The 17182-nt window shown below is 41.2% G+C and overlaps 1 protein-coding gene across 2 annotated transcripts in view; it reads left to right on the top strand.

The window, feature by feature from the left end:
* The window catches only part of LOC130439476 (integrin alpha-M-like), an 81532-nt gene that overhangs the window by 50250 nt on the left and 14100 nt on the right, over positions 1-17182 (top strand). For both annotated transcript variants that reach the window (XM_056772103.1, XM_056772104.1), the window contains exons 9-20: positions 4480-4630; positions 4749-4822; positions 4913-5021; positions 5109-5242; positions 5913-6056; positions 6225-6428; positions 8773-8906; positions 12787-12929; positions 13110-13264; positions 13390-13521; positions 14069-14142; positions 14227-14368. In XM_056772103.1, the coding sequence (XP_056628081.1) occupies positions 4480-4630; positions 4749-4822; positions 4913-5021; positions 5109-5242; positions 5913-6056; positions 6225-6428; positions 8773-8906; positions 12787-12929; positions 13110-13264; positions 13390-13521; positions 14069-14142; positions 14227-14368 (1596 nt within the window). The remainder of the gene's footprint in view (positions 1-4479; positions 4631-4748; positions 4823-4912; positions 5022-5108; positions 5243-5912; positions 6057-6224; positions 6429-8772; positions 8907-12786; positions 12930-13109; positions 13265-13389; positions 13522-14068; positions 14143-14226; positions 14369-17182) is intronic.

Raw genomic sequence — 17182 nt, 5'->3', positions numbered from 1 at the left:
TATTTGAGATGTGATTTTTAAATGACAGGTTGCTGTCTAATATAACGCCTAGGTCTTTAACTGTATTTGTTGGAGTAACAGTGCAGCTTTCAATTTGCAGGCTGTAATCGGAGATATTCTGTTTACTTGATTTTGGAGCTATAAGTAATATTTCTGTTTTGCTAGAGTTTAAAAGGAGGAAATTAATAGTCATCCAATGTTTTATGTCCTCGATGCACTCTGCCAGTTTGGATAGCTTAAAGGAATCATCTGGTCTTGATGAGATATATAGCTGAGTATCATCTGCATAACAGTGGAAAAAGACAGGACGTTAGGGTGCTAGCAGCTCGGGAGGCCTGGAGGTTGCCGGCCGCTCGGGAGGCTTTTAATTTCTAGGTAAACCAACTCTGAGTTCAAAGTTTAACCTAGAGTTGGTTGAACCTTCTTATTGTAAAACATCCCCAGGGAATGCAGATCAGGTGTGGGTGCAATCATGAGTCTCAGGTACAGGTGTAATAAAAGATGGTGACGAACTGGTGCAATGGATTATGTGGAGTGTAATCCGTGATTGTTAAAGGCGCGTCCTTGGAGTGAAAACACAGGGAAAGCTGGCAGGGGAAAACAGGGGCAGACAGGACCGTTACACCCGGTAACTTATGGATATCACCCAGCACTTATAATACCATAAGACCGAAATAAACCAAAACAATTCAAAACAGCCTCTTTTACTCTCAAACAGTGGATAAAACCTTGAAAAATTATATTTAAACTCGCCTAATTACAGAGATCCCGATTCGCAGGGGCTTAACATCACAGACAACCGCTGCAGTTAATACAAACGACTGACATAAACTAACTGTGTTCCATACAAAAGATGTCATGTACATATGACCTTTTACCGCTGATTGCTGAATAAATATTAAGGTGTCATACATAAACTATATATCAATATTATCCTTAATTCCCCTTCTTTGACACCCGATCAAGACAGAGACCCTACCGACATTTGTTCAAATTATATTTCAATAAGTTTGCTCGGTACGCCAACTGTACTTTAAAATGGACGGTTGGCAAGCTTTCACTCCAGACTGCAGCTTAGGTGGGGAAACTACTAGAGCAGCGAAAATGTGGTTTTCCATTTAATTTGGCGCTTGTCATAGTGTTACAATATTTATAAAATAAATAATATGTTATGACAAATCGTTACATATATTACCTTGTGTTGAATAAATGTTTTGAAACGGGCACATTAAGCGATCCCTAACAAAGCTATAGTGATGCATAGCACAAAAATGTTTTACTCACATAAGATTGCTGCACCATTCCTATCATATCTAATATTGATGGGACAGCACTACTTTTTTATTTTAGTCCCTCTGCAAATCCAGTGTCAATCTGGAATCTTGTTCACGAAGGAATCCTCTGAGAAATTAACTAACTAACGCTCCATGTTTTTCACACATGAGTTGTAATGTCTTTAAAAATAAACTTTAACCATGCATTTCCAATATCGGATTCTGAAGGAAAGTTATGCAGCGACTGTTTTCTTCCACAACCAGCGATGGCACTATATTTAGCCATCCTTAACCGCATGTTTGTTTTTTGCTTGCTCGCTCTATCTGGTTCCGAACCACTTGTGTTACTTCAGAATTGTCATGCACAAACCAGTGGGCGGGGCCAGAGAAGTAGTTGTTGATATTCTTTATTTGAGACGGTGTTCGACCTATTAATGTTGTCATAGATAGGCGCATTCCAGAACCTGGCATTTGCTGGGCCTGGTGTCAATAACAGATGTAATCTGTTTTGAGTCCTGTCACTTAAATGATGTTTGGGTGAATACGATTCTCTCTTATATGACAAAAACTCGGGTTAAAATTGTGATTTTAATTCATGCCTCCTTTAAATAACACTCTGAAAAAAAAAGGAACAGTGTTTAGATTTGCCAGATTTGGTGTGAGAAATGGTGGGGTGAGAGTCTGTTTTAGTTTAATTGTGGAAAAAAGAGTCATCGGATGCAGGAAACATTTACATTTACATTTAGTCATTTAGCAGACGCTTTTATCAAAAGCGACTTACAGGTGGAGCAGGCAATAGAAGCAATTGGGACAGCATACGTACAACAAAAGCATAAGTGCAATCAAAAAAAAAGAGGGCTGGTCTCATATAACCCAACACAGTATACAGAACCATTCATTCATTCCTTTTTTTTTTAAAGAGTAGAGAAGAAAATAGAGTTAGAACAGATCAGTCAGATGTTGACGGAAGAGCTGTGTTTTCAGACTTTTTTTTAAAGATGGCTATAGAATCTGCAGATCTTGTAGCAGCAGGCAGATCATTCCACATTGGTGGAACAGATCCGGAGAAGGTGCGCGAGAGAGATTTTTTACCTTTTTGGGATGGCACCACAAGACGCTGTTCGTTTTCAGAGCGTAGGGATCTGGCGGGTACATATGTCTGCAGTAGCGAGTGAAGATAAGGTGGTGCCGAACCAGTGGTGGTCTTGTAAGCCAGGAGCAGAGTCTTGAATTTGATGCGAGCGACTATAGGGAGCCAATGTAGCTTAATGAATAGAGGAGTGACGTGTGCTCTCTTCGGTTCGTAAAAGATAACTCTTGCCGCAGTATTCTGGATCATCTGTAGAGGTTTGGTTGAGAAGTCTACTTGATTGTCTACTATAGAAGAAGCCAATGAAATTTGGCTACTGAAATTTGCATGCTGGTTTCCGCCCCCGGCATGCAGCATTCATTTACAGGAAGACTCCATGCAGGAAGACGGCGTGCAGCATTCATTTACCTTTTATTCTGAAGAGCGCGAGATCTCGGAGGCCTCTGGGCGGCCTAGTCGCGGCGTTGTAAGATGTGGCTAATCGCCTCTGTCTGTCTCTGAACTGCTGAGCGAAGTCCTCAACGGTGTCACCAAACAGCCCACCCTGTGAGATGGGTGCATCGAGAAAGCGGACTTGTACGGTTGTACCGTCACCTTGGTTGCTCGTAGAACTAGGTCAGTGGTGGCACGGAGATCCTGCATTATACCTGGGTCGGTCGTACCCTCGTGGAGCTCTCTTAATGCCTTGGCCTGGTGGACCTGCAGGATAGCCATGGTGTGAAGAGAGGAGGCAGCCTGGCCCGCAGCAGCGTAAGCCTTTATACACCAGTGATGCCGAAGTCCTACACGCTTTGGACGGTAGGCGTGGCCGATTCCTCCAGGTGGCAGCTGTCTGCGGGCACAGGTGCAACACAACCACACGTTCCACCTGGGGGATATCGACGTAGCCTTTGGCTGCCCCACCATCGAGGGAAGTAAGGGAGCTAGAGCTGGCTTGACTGGAGCGAGCCGTGAGTGGAGCAATCCATGCCTTACACAGCTCCTCATGCACCTCCGGGAAGAATTGCACCGGGGTTGGGCGCGGTTTAGCACCGCGCTCCGACCCCAGAAACAACGTATCCAGCTGCGAGCGTTGGCAAGGAGGCAGTGGGGTGCACTTGGTGTGCCCTTGGGGGGAGCCGGAGTCTTCAGGGTCGGATTCCAGCAAGTCTCCCTCCAATGCTGCGAGCGACATCTCATCATCATTACACATCGTTTCCTGACTGAGGATCCGGACGGTTTGCCACCGTCGGTTGGGGAATGGTCAGAAGAGGGATGCGGGGTGCCCATATCACTAACGCCACTAGCAGTGGTGGACATCTGGGCCTTAGCCACTGACGTCACAGCCGGGGTAGCAGACGAAGTAGTGGCTGATTCCCGCAGGAAGGCAGCAACCCGTGACGGCAACTTCTGGATGACCATCTTTCCAGTGCAGGTAAGATCTGTCTACGAAAGCTACCTCAGCCTGCTGTATGCCCAGACACTTGATGCAGCTATCGTGTCCGTCCCCCTCCTAAATGAGGGTGCCGCACCCAAGAGAACAGTGGGACATGCCACGCTGGAGAATGATAAGTCCTGAAAAGGATTTTTTTTTTAATTTCTCTAACACCTCTGGAACCGCTGAGACGCTCAGGGGAAGGTCGCTGCTGATTGGGAGGATCCGCTGCTCTACATCGTAGATCCGCCAATATAGTTTTCCAGAAGTCTTTGAATTCGGTTTCATAATCATGAGCGATGGCTCTGAAGAATAAAAGGTAAATGAATGCAGCACGCCGTTCACCTTTTATACCGGATATCCAAGACCGGAAATGCAAATTTCATTAGCCAAATTTCATTGGCCTCTTCTATAATAGTCAGAGTTGATAGGTTCTCAAGGGCGAACCCCATCTGTCGTCTCGACACAACGTCGAGAGACCGCCAGAAAGGGAACTGTATTTATAACCACTTTTCAACTGATTAGTACTTTTACTAGTTTCTCACAACGCACCTCCTTTATTCAGGCTTTAGTGCTTGTGCTTACCATATCCAAGTGTTACTAATGTACACATTTAATTATACTAATAAACCATCTGTACATTTCATCTTGTGTTTGTATGATGGTAGTTTTAAAATAATCTACATATGATTGTTCATTAGGTTGGCCGTGCTTTCAGTCAATATGAAACACAAAAGGAGTTGAACACAATTGCTACTGACCCAGATTCTGATCATGTATTCAGAGTGACAGACTTTAATGCACTAAATAGTATACTTCAGAAACTAGAAGACAATATTATAGCTATTGAAGGTATGTCTGCACTTCAGAAAACAATAAATTGATATGAAAAAAGTACATCTGTGTTAGGGTTATTAACAAATAATTGTATTTTTGTTTCAAGTTTATTAACCCCTTTCCTCTGCTGCAGGAACCCAAACGTCTGGGGATTCCACCAGAATGGAGTTTGCTCAGGATGGATTCAGCATAGCTTTTACATCATATGTACATATCACAAAATGAATTATACCTCTATATATTTTGGTATTTTGTATGTCATCCAAATCTGTTTTTGTATTTATTTATTTATTTTAGGGAAATGTGTTAGTGAGCGCCCCTGGAGCTTTTCAGTGGAAAGGTGGCTACCAAGAATATTTTTCAAGGAATTCCTTTCAAGCAGGCGGAGAGCATGACAGTTATCTTGGTGAGACTTTTTGAGACACTCATGAAGCAAATGGGCATTACACACATTTACAAAGAAACTTAATATATTTTTTTATTTTATCTTAAGGTTATTCAATGGCAGTAGCAAAAGTGTCACAAATCAACTATGCAATACTTGGAGCCCCAAGATACCAGCATCAAGGACAAGTTGTTGTTTATGCTTTGAACACACAATGGACATTCACACTGGATTCTCCCAAGGTTGTTCAGTCATTAGTGCCACATAATGAATGTCAAAATCATAGATAAAACACAATATCAATCTTGATTGTACAATAATTTAGTAGTTAATTAGGTACTGTAACGTAACATTTTACTTCCTTAAAAGATAAGATCTTAATGATCTAAAATTGAGATCCCAAATGATTTTAAACAGTGGAATCCAAACAAGATTATAATCTACTGACTGCGACTTTTTTTCAGCCCAAATTTAAAATTTTTTATTATAAACATTGAGTGTTTCCATTAAACGTGATACTAAGAATTTGTATTCTTTCAAGTGTTAAGTAAATTGTTGATATGTAATTCAAACTGTTTGAATGAATGCATATAGCATGTCATGTTTTGGATGCTGAATCCTGCATGATATGCTTCCTAGATCAAGAAATTTAGTCTTGCAGATGTTTTAAAATACACATTATATGTACATCACTGTTGTAATCACTTTGGCATAGTATGTAGGGTATTCTAAAATAATGCAAAGGATATCTACAGTAGACTTTAAATATGTATTTTAGATTTTAAATATAAATTAAAATAAGACGCTACATAATTCCTACTGCTGGCCTATTTGCCTCAAAAAATATGCAGTATTCTAAAAAAGCATAAAATAGATTGTACACGATTAATGTCTGGAAGTATTTGTTCTCAGCCTCAGATTGGGTCATATTTTGGAGCTGAGTTGTGTGTGGTGGATTTGAACGCTGACAAGGATGCAGACCTTCTGTTGGTTTCAGCACCAACATACACAGAGGGGGACAGAGAGGGCAAAGTATTTGTATACAAATCACACCGGGTAAGTGAAAGGAAACTGTAATGATAACAGCATATCGAAATCAGATTTACTATGATAAAAACAAACATTGATTTAACACTATATTATTATTGCTGCAAAAATTATATCTCCTTTAAAAAAACACAAAAAGATTAGTTCTTAATTTGTTATTTCTCCTACTGTTCTAAGAATGGCTTTACTTACTTGAATACGGAGCTTGTGGGCATGGCAGGACAGAGGGGCAGATTTGGCTCTTCTGTATCCAGCCCAACAGATCTTAATGGGGATAGGTTCAATGATGTAGTGATTGGAGCTCCTTTAGAGGATGATGGACAAGGCAGCATCTACATCTTTAATGGGAAGGATGGAGGGATCGTTCCAACATACTCGCAGGTGAGTAAATGAAAGAGATGGGCAGATGTATGTCATTGTTAGTTGTATTAGATTCATTTTCGAAAAGCTTTTTTGCCAAAGCACAAAAACATGCAATGTGCTCATTTTCAAACAAATACACATTAAAAAGACTACTCTTATATTTGTTTAAAAGAAAAATATAAATACTAAAATATATAATTCATAAAAGTGACAGAACCCTGTCATACAGTATAATTTTCTCTGTGTGGTGTAGTGTTCTGTTTGTTTCTTGGTCATGATTGTGTACTTAAATTGAAAAGCGAATATTTTTGGTTGATTGTAATCCATTACATACCTATCAAAGTTATCTGACATTATCAAGCTGAATTTGTTCTGACACAGTTTAACTCTGAGTTCTTGTCATATTTAATTACCATTTTCTAAACTATAGCAAAAAAACATACATTTTGGTATGACTGTGTCGTGCAGCCAGATTTTGAGCTTATGTTCCCCAAGTATGTATGAAAGTTTATCCTTTTATTGAATCTTGCCTAAGTCTTTAAGGAAGTTTGTGAATGTGTATTTTTTTGGCATGGTATAAAAAAAATGTTTCCACTTGATTTGGTGTGCTGTGTGGGCACAGTCTGTATTCTCTTGGTATGTTTATCTACTTCTCCGTAACCCTGTGGGGTTATGAATCACTGAATCTACTTGGGGTAGGGTTCCTCAAATCTTACCCCGGAAGCAAATGCACTGCTGTTATGTGCAGGCAAGCTTTTCAAGTATGTAAAGTTTTTTTGATGGAAAAGTATTACATTTTAGGGTGCCACAAAACAGTATGTATGCACTGGGACATACACTCTTAAAAATAAAGGTGCTTTAAAGATTCTTTACAGCGATGCCATAGAATAACCATTTTTGGTTCCACACAGAAACCATTCAGTCAAAGGTTCTTTAAAGAACAATGTTTTACATATTTCATAAGCTGAAGTACCTTTTTTAACACAAAGAACCTTTTGTAAAACAAAAAGGGTATATGGATGTTACAGGTTCTTAAGATGTTAAAGTTTATGTATGGAACATTTAGAACAAAAAGGTCCTTCTATGGCATCGAAAACCTTTTTAAGCACCTTCATCTTTAAGAGTGTACTAACGCGAAACAGAAGTGGCTGCTGTTGCCTTGATGACACTGTGATTGTTTACAGTCACAACCATCCAAATACATTATTCATTATTCTTTAAGTAATGTGACTTAGATTGCATACTTACACTTCCTATTAACATTTATAAATTCTGTGAAGCATATTTAATTTGAATAATGCAGTGTAGCATCACTAAACTCTGCATTCTTGTGCTGAGTTCTGGGTAATATCAGCCCTTTGAGTATCCATGGATCTGCACTTCCAATTTTCCTCGGAAACAGTAGACCATCGGGTACTTTCAGAATACTCAATACTCTAAATAGCTTGGTCGGGTTTGTTTTTTAAAGTAAATTTAACCAAACATTTTTGTAAATATACTTTTAAACTTTGTGCAAAAACTTAAATTAACAAATTAACATAAAATGAAGTAAATCCTACTAGTTTTTTTTCAATATACTATCTCTCTGGTCTGCCGTGCACAATAGTGGTTGAATCACAATCACAAAGAACTGACCTGAATTTAATGTGTTTAATTAATTGTAAGTAACCCAACAAAAATAAATATTGACAGACATCTTTCTGTAACGTGAGACATTGTTCTTTTAATGGACTCCTAATCTCCAAACAAGCATGTTAATTATGTGAGTTGTGGTTTTTATTCACTATACATGCGAGTAGCAATATAAAAGAAGTATATATATAACTTGTGCACTACATGTATAGTCTAAGTCTCAATTCATGATAATATATTCCTACTTTTATTATTCACAAAAAAACAGTTCAGGCATTCTGGATTTTTCCCTGTTGTTTTCCAAAAAATAAAATCATACTGTAAATTATGCTTTACAAAATTATGAACATAAGTTTGCAACATGCTTTTCAATTTATGTCCAGTTGTGTGAATATGCAGTTTAGTAAATGGAAAGTGTGAGTCATCACAATTCAAGAAGCATGACCCACATTGCTTTAGAAATGTTCCCAATGTCCCAGCACATGTTCTGAATGACAAAAAAACTAATTTATAAAAAAAATAGGGGCCAACGATGTTACCATGTATACAAAAGTTATCACAGTAGACTTTTGTACTTTTTAGACTATAATACTTCTCTTCCATAATCCATAGATTCTAAAGCTAATCTATTGACTAAGGTGAATCCAGACTTTTCAAAGATTCTTTAATGGTTGTATTTTGTGTTTGTTTGTTATTATGTTTACATGTTTATTTTATTGGGTAATGACAGAGGATTGGTGGATCATCAGTTCAATCAGGTCTGCGACTTTTTGGGATTTCATTAAGCCAGTCCTCTTTAGACCAGAGTCAAGACAACCTAGCTGACATTGCTGTTGGGTCAATGGGAACAGTTCTTCTTCTCAGGTTAGTTTTTTCTCTTCAGTGCAATTGCAGACTCACACATACAGAAACACGTGCAGCCAACGTATTTGTTTGTGTGTCTGTGCTTGATATAAGTTGTTTTCAAACTTGTGGTCTCACTGTTCTGCACATTTTCCATATCTCCCTTATCTTGCATACCTGACTCAAATCATCAGAGGTTTTGTACACGCTAGAGCCTGCACACAATTCCCTTTATAAATCCCAGTCAAGAAAAGACTTAGAGTACGTGTATCTCCATCCCATCTCCTCCTCGATGTAACCATATATGAAGCGTACAACTGCTAGTTTAGCTATGCATAATGTCATTGTAAAGGAAGGAAGGAGGCTGGAACCGACGAACATTCAAATTAGGTTTTAATAAAATAAACAAACAAAAACACGGAAGTAAAAGGCCGGCAGCCTCACGGTCGACTACCGGTCACAAGAACATAAATACAAACTTAAACATGTCCAGGCCCGGTCCTCTCTCGCCGGCAGTCCTGTTGATTCATCCTTTTATGCTCCCGAACTCCTCTGTGGGAGATGTGGGACCGGAGTGCGCACAGCTGATTTCCACTATTAGTCACGCCACCGGCCCTGCCCCATGACTCCCGTCCCGCCTTCCTCGCTACATACCTCCCCTTTACACGGTGGACGACTGCAGGCTCTGGCACATGGCAAACGGCGACAACTCCTCCACTCCCTCTTCAACTGCAGCCATCCCACCTCTGCCCAGGAGCGCGGCAAGTAGATATAAAAATATACTTGTGCATTCTTCATTTAATTTAGTTTTCATCTATTTTGCCCAAATTTACTTTAGTTATCATCAGATTGAAGCATTGTCACTCTGCAGGAGAGTATTGCCTGATCAGCGTCTGATTTGTGAAGTGCTTGCGAACAACCACCCAGATGGCGAAAATCGCCTTAAAGTTAGCGAAAACAAAGCATCCCCGTTTAGAAAGATGAAATGATTGGTCAGTTTACTGTCACTCAGAATGTATCTCTCTCATTGATTTACTATTGTTCTGTCAGCAGTCTATCATCTTATTTCGATGAAGCTACGATTTTTTACATTTAAAAATTTCGATCAAACATGACAGAAGAGTGCCAGAGGGTTAATATCATTCTTTTCATATTTACTTTCTAAAATCTAACTTTTCACCATCATCTGTGTCCCCAAATCCCTTTGTCTACAAAATGTTCATACGCATTCCCATCCAGTTTGTTTTTATAAACCCCATCTTAGTTTAAATCCCTTTCAGTAGTTTCTTACTGTAGAACTGGAGATCCAGGGGGCAAGATTGGAGCCAGATTCAGTCTACTTTTGCATTGTGATTGGTCGACACTGGATCAAGTCTCCTCCCACTGCATCTTGATTGATCGACAGATTTCTGCAGCAGTTTTGTGTCACACTCGTGTTGTTGCGCAGTTCTCCTGTAGCTCAGTGGATAGAGCATGGTGTTTGCAACGCTGTCATGGGTTCGCAATCGGATTGTAAATACTTAGAAACAATTATGTAGTATAATGCCATGTACATAAGTCTCTTTGGATAAAAGCGTCTGCCAAATGAATAAATGTAAATGTAAAAGCTCTACCATTTCCGCATTGTGTCATAACTTAAGTTATTATTTCGACGGAGAACAAACTTGATGAAGACAAACTCGATTTATTAACATAGTATATCTTTAATAACTTATTTTATTCGATTTAGGTTTAGTGTAAAGGTTTGGTTTAGGGTACTTTTAATAACATATTTTATTACATTTGGGTTCAGGATAAGGTTTAGGGTAGGTTTAGCATAACTGTGATCATTACTTACAGGCCTGCACTGAATTATGATTACTCTGATAAGAGCAAACGTTGGTGACCTCTTGTTGTAACTTAACTCTCCAAATTGCTGGCTAAGTATGTAAAGTGGGAGGAGATGGATCTGGATCCAACCTAGGGTGACCACCCGTCCCGCGTAGCGCGTGCACGCACAGCGTTTGAAGCCCAATTCATGCGTCCCGCAAATTGAGACCGTGTCACGCATAATCAAAGCTTGGTCAAAAAAAAGTTGGTCGCTCTATATCCTCGAGCCCCAGGCATCCAAACGAACATTACTTGACAGTTCAGCACGCTACTGTTGCCACACCCACCCCTCAGTTGAACTGCTGACTAGGTTGTTCCGTTGTTGTCATGACAGCGCGCGCACATGCACACACTGGGAAGGAACTTTTAGATGCGCGCTCCAATTTGAAAAATGGAGAAAGAGACTGAGTCTGAACCAGGGCCGATTCTAGGTTTTCAATATTAGGGGGGGCTCAGCCTCCAATGAGGATATATATATAGAGAGAGAGCCACACTCTAATCACCACATATTCTATACGTTACTAAAATAAATAATTAAGAAAGAATATGCAGAAAAGCATAAATACAAGTTATTGTTATTCAAATGAATATCACATTAATCGGTCAATCTGCAACATTTATATTTCAAAGTGACAACAACAGCCACAAATCCATAAAATAAATGTCACAATCAACTGCTGAATCATTATTAAGTAAGAATAACTTAATATGTTTCCCTGCCATTCATTCTGTTTAGCACTAGCGCTGTCACTATCTTTGCATGACTGCGTGTTCATCTATTACATCCACAATATGTTTTCAATTAATGATAAAAATACTGAAGCGTCTGATAAACGACATAGAGCTTCTGTACACTTTCATTTCCTCAGAACTCAGAACAATGAATAACACTGCCGCACCGGGCTGATCTACAGTAACTCTTATCTGCCCGTCCTCTTTCCAGAGCTGTCAAAACTACCGTAGACTCTCTATAACTATTGCACATCATCATTAATGACACTTTCTGTGTGCTACAATATCATCTTGATCGTGGAAGTATGACGTCATTGGTGTTTAGTGCTTTCATTTGGCTTGAGGTAAAGTTAACAAATAGTTAACGAGGAGTGAACGCACATAAAACTTTTAAACAGTGGATGGGAAAGGGTCTTGTATCGCTTCCACATCATATTAAAATGCATTTATAACAAACAATGGCAAAAATGCAGATGTCATGTTAATGAACACACCTTGTAAAGTTACTCTGCTAATGACGTTAACTCCAATGTGCTACTGTGTGAACTGAAGAATGCGCTAAATAACGCAGCCTTACGACGTTTTCATAATAAGAGTTTTAAAGGGGGCTATAAAGCGATCTTCAATTCTTGTACAGATTACATTACACACAATATTTTAGGGGGGGCTGAGCTAGAACTTTAGGGGTGGCTTTAGCTCCCCTAAAAAGGCCCTAGCAACGCCACTGGTCTGAGCCATTAATTAAAAAGAGAAGATGTGGGTACAAGAAAGACTGGGAAAATTAAATAGCTAAAGTAAATCGTAGTGGAAGTGCATTTGTCAATTCATTGAATGTTCAAAATATTGTGAATCTTTATTTAAAAAAAATATACATTGGCTGGCCTATTCATGAGCATACATCAGCAATTACACATGTTTAGGGGAATAGGGCATTATTAATATACCATGTAAGGTGGTATGTGCTAGAAATGGGTAAACCACTAGTGAGTTTGTCCGGGGGGGTGGGGGCACCGCCGCGCCAGGCAGTGTCCCACATTTTTCCCTCAGAAACATACCCCTTGTCTCCCCTTCGGCTTATTAGCAGGTGGTCACCCTAATCCAACCACACACCTCGGTCTTCTATTGTGAAATGTGGACCATCTCCAACTTTTGCATAGGAAGTGGTGTACACCCCAGCTAATCAATGTAGAGATCTATGAACTGAAGTTAGTGTGTCAGTTTAGGGAGATATACAAAATGTGCAGAGCAGTGGGTCTCGAGGACCAGGATTGAAAACCACTGTTTTATATGGATGATTCAGGTCCAGACCCATCATGAGGTTGGAAACCATGGTAACTTACAACCCATCAAAAATCTCAACCAGCGAAACAGATTGCACAAAACCGAGGAAAAACACCCTAAAAGTTTGCTTCACCATGAGTGGATACAATCATAACATCCAAGGTGTGATATAAAATTATGACACACTACTATGTCATTTTTGGTGATCTGAAATCTACTTTGCTTTCACAAATAAACTCACATACAACAGCATTTTTTTATGTGCTATTTCCAATATTGTATGCAATGTTTTCCTATTTTTTATCAAAATGTCTGCTAAGTGAATAAATGTATACTTTCTAGATTTATCTGCAAATATTAAATACGCAGTAAAACTGGATTCCAAGCATCTGAAATATCGAGCTTCCTTCTCGACTAAAAATCGTATCCTTGATAATGAGACCCTCAAGTTGCAAGCAGGAGAAGAGGGTTGCAGAGAACATGATTTCTTTATAGAGGTAAGTTGTAATATGTATTGACTAGCAATTGTAATTCAATTTTAAGTGAATTTACTGTGTGAAATAACCAGAAAAATCAAACCCTGTATCCAGGGTTTTGTATTAATAACATATTTGTTATTTAGGGCTGTCCGGAAGATGCTCTAAATCCAATGTCAAATCAATTGAGTTTCACATTTGAGGGGCTTCCATCTAGAAGAATACAAGGTTTAAAGCCAATACTCCTGCCTGAGATAAAGAACACCACAGATCATAATGTAAGAGTCATAATACCGAAATGTATTTTTTTTCAGGTTAAACAAATGCTGTGAACAGTATTTATTTCTAAACTGTTAAATAAAAAAAGCACAAAAAGTGCACAGCATGTAATCTCAGAGCCCTTTCAATATTGTTGACATTGCTGCTGGAGACTCACAGAGCGTTCCCACCAAACGCGACTTGCGCAAAGTTGGACGCTTGTACATTTTGAGTTTACTCGCTTAACCAATCGGTTAATTGGTTATAGTTCAGGTTTTCAACTTGCTTGAAACGCTCAATTTGCAGCGTATCATTCGCACGAATTATGACGCAGGATGTCCTATCGCATCTTTGCATCGACTTGACATGTAAATCACTCGCGCTTAACGCTTCATTGGCGTTTGGTGGGAACACACAGTAACTCATTACTAAATCTCTTCTATTACACCCGCAGTTATTAGTCTCCGCCAGAATGAAAGAAAACTAAACACCTAAATAACCCAGAGAATAAAAAAAACATAGAGCCTATAACAAAATTAATAACCATGAATCTCCTGTGTATTACAGCTAGACTTTGAAATAAATTGTGGACAGGATAACATCTGTGTTGATGATCTCAAAATGGATTTTAATTTCACTGGGTAAGTTAAAAAATATTGTATAAACTAACAGTGCGCTCATGAGTGTCATTTATTTAAAATCTCTGTTTGATTTATCTCACCCAGATCCACAAACATAGAGGTTGGGATAATGCAAGAGATTAATGTCACAGTGTTTGTAGAGAACAGAGGAGAGAACTCATACAACACTTACTTGATCCTTAAGTACCCCATAGGACTTTCCTATAGGAAAATCACCACTAAACAGGTGAGCCAAGCACATGTTAATCCAATAACTGTCAAAGTTGTTCTCTGTCCTGTTATGATTAAGTTCCGTTTTCCCGTTCTGTCTGTGCTCCCGCATTTGTTTCCATATTTGTTAATTAGTCTTGCACCTGTTTCTGTTTTCCTTGATTAAGTTTTCCCTGTATACTTATAGACTCTCCTGTTTTTGCCAACTGGTTGATATCCTTAGGACAGCATCATGTTGACCCTAGGACAACATTAAAATCAACCAATCAGAATTTAGAAATGAGTTTACAGTTTATTTTAAATGTAATCTTCCCACCAGGATAAGGTGCTTCTAGACCCTTGTTTTTCACTTTTCATTTCCCTCTGATTTTAGGCGTAATTTATGGTTAGAGTTGGGGTTTGGTGTGAGTTTAGGTTTTATTTATAAAAATGTTGTTCTTATGTCAACAAAATACCTGTATGTTGTTCTATGGACATCAACCACTTTGTAAACTCAGGTCGAACATATTTAAGTCCTGTGTTCTCCTCAGTTCTCGGTATTGTTTATGGTTCCCTTTCAAAAGAAGTCACTTAACATTGCATGAAACACTAAGAGAATCCCCTTCTTCAAACCTATAATGAAGGCTGATTGCACAACGCCAGTAGAAATAATGGACCTGGCCAAGGTCGGTCAAAATGGCACTTAGGGGAGTGGCAACCACCCCTATACAGTACACCGTCTGGACAGCAAACCCTCAGAAACTTTCTCCTTCACTTACCTTTGCATGCTGTTGAGGATACATCCTGAAGAAGAGGAAGAACTAGGATCCTTTTTTCCCTGATGTTCACGAGTAGGTTGTGAAAACATGGTTTGTGCCCCTGTCGGGGGAGCACCCACGCTTCAGGATTGGTCAGGGCCCCTGTAGGACGGTGGTAAGAGCCACTTGCTTCTACGTGGGTGTGGTGAGGAAGGCGTGACGGGAGCCGTGAGGCTGTCGCTCCTGGTGCTCCCGTCTCCGTTATCTCATCTCGTCGGTGCATACCCCCAGGCGCTGCGGATGCCAAGACTGGCTCCCCGGCCTGTAAGGGGCGATAGGGGTTTGTGGTGAGGAAGGCGTGACGAGAGCCGATTGGCGGGGCCGGTGGCGTGATTGATTGACGCAGGACGTGGGCTGACACCAGGTTTACGTGCAGGTTGTTAACCCTTCGAAGGTGTTTGGGCGTAGTCCAACCCGCAGCTCTACAGAGGTCTGCTAGAGAGGCGCTTCTGGCCAGTGCCCAGGAGGTGGCTATACCCCGTGTGGAGTAAGCCCTCACTGCCAATGGGCATGGGAGATTCTGAGATCGGAATGCCGTCGTAAAGGCATCTACGACCCAGTGCGCCAGCCTCTACTTGGAGGCAGCCTTCCCCTTCTGCTGTCCTCCAACACAGACAAGGAGCTGGTCAGAGCTACTGAAGCTCTGCGTGCGGTCCATGACACAACACGGATGGGGTCGGGATTTCCTCCCCGATGGGGAGCACCGGCAAAATCCCAACTTGGTCCCAGAAGGGGGAAGTGGGAATTTTGGGCACGTATCCGGGCCTGGGTCTCAAGATAACGTGAGAGTTTGCCAGGGCCGAATTTAAGACGATCCGGGGACACAAAGAATGCTTGGAGGTCCCCTACCCTCTTGAAGGAAGCGAGTGCCCACAGGAGGGCCGTCTTACTCATCAGGTGAGCAAGATCGGAACCTCCGAGGGGCTCTTGGACCCATGTAAGGGTCCCAAGAGGGTATGGAGCGGAGACTAGGCGGATTCTGCCCTCTCGTGCCCCTTAGGAACCTGGTGACCAGGTCGTGTTGCCCTAGAAACTTTCCATCAACTGATGAATGGCGATAGCGACTACATACTTATTCAGTGTGGAGGGGAGATGTTAGTCTCAAGTCTCGTAAGAAGGACTACACAATCCTGATCAAGCACCTCTGTGAGTCTTTCTCGTTGAGAGAGACACCAGGACAAAAAAAAGGTCTGCGTACCCTGAACAAAGCACCTTCACAAGATGACGTTCAGGATGCTCACGCAGAGGCGCATCCAGACATCTATCAGGATTGGTTTCGTGGCAATCCAGCTGTTCTCCCTTTCGGTCTGTCCCTGTCCCCACGGTCTTCACCAAGATCGTGGAAGCCGCCCTATCTCCCTGAGGGGAGGAAGGTGTGCGGGCACTAAACGATCTTGACGACTGGCTTATCTTGGCACACTCGCGAGATCTGTTGTGTACACAAAGGGACCTGGTGCTCCGGCACCTAGATCGGTTGGGAATACAGGTCAACCAAGAGCAGAGCAAGCTCTCCCGAGTGCAGAGCATCCTCTTTATCGGTATGGAACTTAACTCTGTCAATGACGGCGCGACTGTCCGCAGCACATAATACCCCTCGAGTTGATGCACATGCGACCACTTCAACACTTGCTACAGAGTCGAGTTCCGAGGACAGCGTAGCACACCGGCAGCAGGCGCATGGTGATGACACCCTTCTGCCGATGCACTCTTACCCCTTTGTTTTCCGTGACCTATCTCCGAGCAGGGGTTCCCCTCGGGCAGGTTATGAGGCACGTTGTGGTGACGACGGACGCCTCACTGCAGGGGTGGGGTGCAGTGTGCAACGGGAACACAGTAGCGGGGCCCTGGACGGGCCCCCGTCTGCGCTGGCATGATAATTGCCTAGAGTTGTGGGCTGTGCCGCTTGCGCTGAGAAGGCTACGGCTTCTAGTGCAGGGCCACCTGCTGGTCCACTTTGACAGCTCGACACCCGTAGCGTACATCAATCGCCAGGGTGACGTACGCTCACGGCAGCTAACATGACTTGCCCAACG

Source organism: Triplophysa dalaica, chromosome 17, assembly GCF_015846415.1.
Source record: "Triplophysa dalaica isolate WHDGS20190420 chromosome 17, ASM1584641v1, whole genome shotgun sequence".
Lineage (NCBI taxonomy): Eukaryota > Metazoa > Chordata > Actinopteri > Cypriniformes > Nemacheilidae > Triplophysa > Triplophysa dalaica.
The sequence above is the reverse complement of the archived record's forward strand: the minus strand, read 5'-3'. Positions and strand labels throughout refer to the sequence as shown.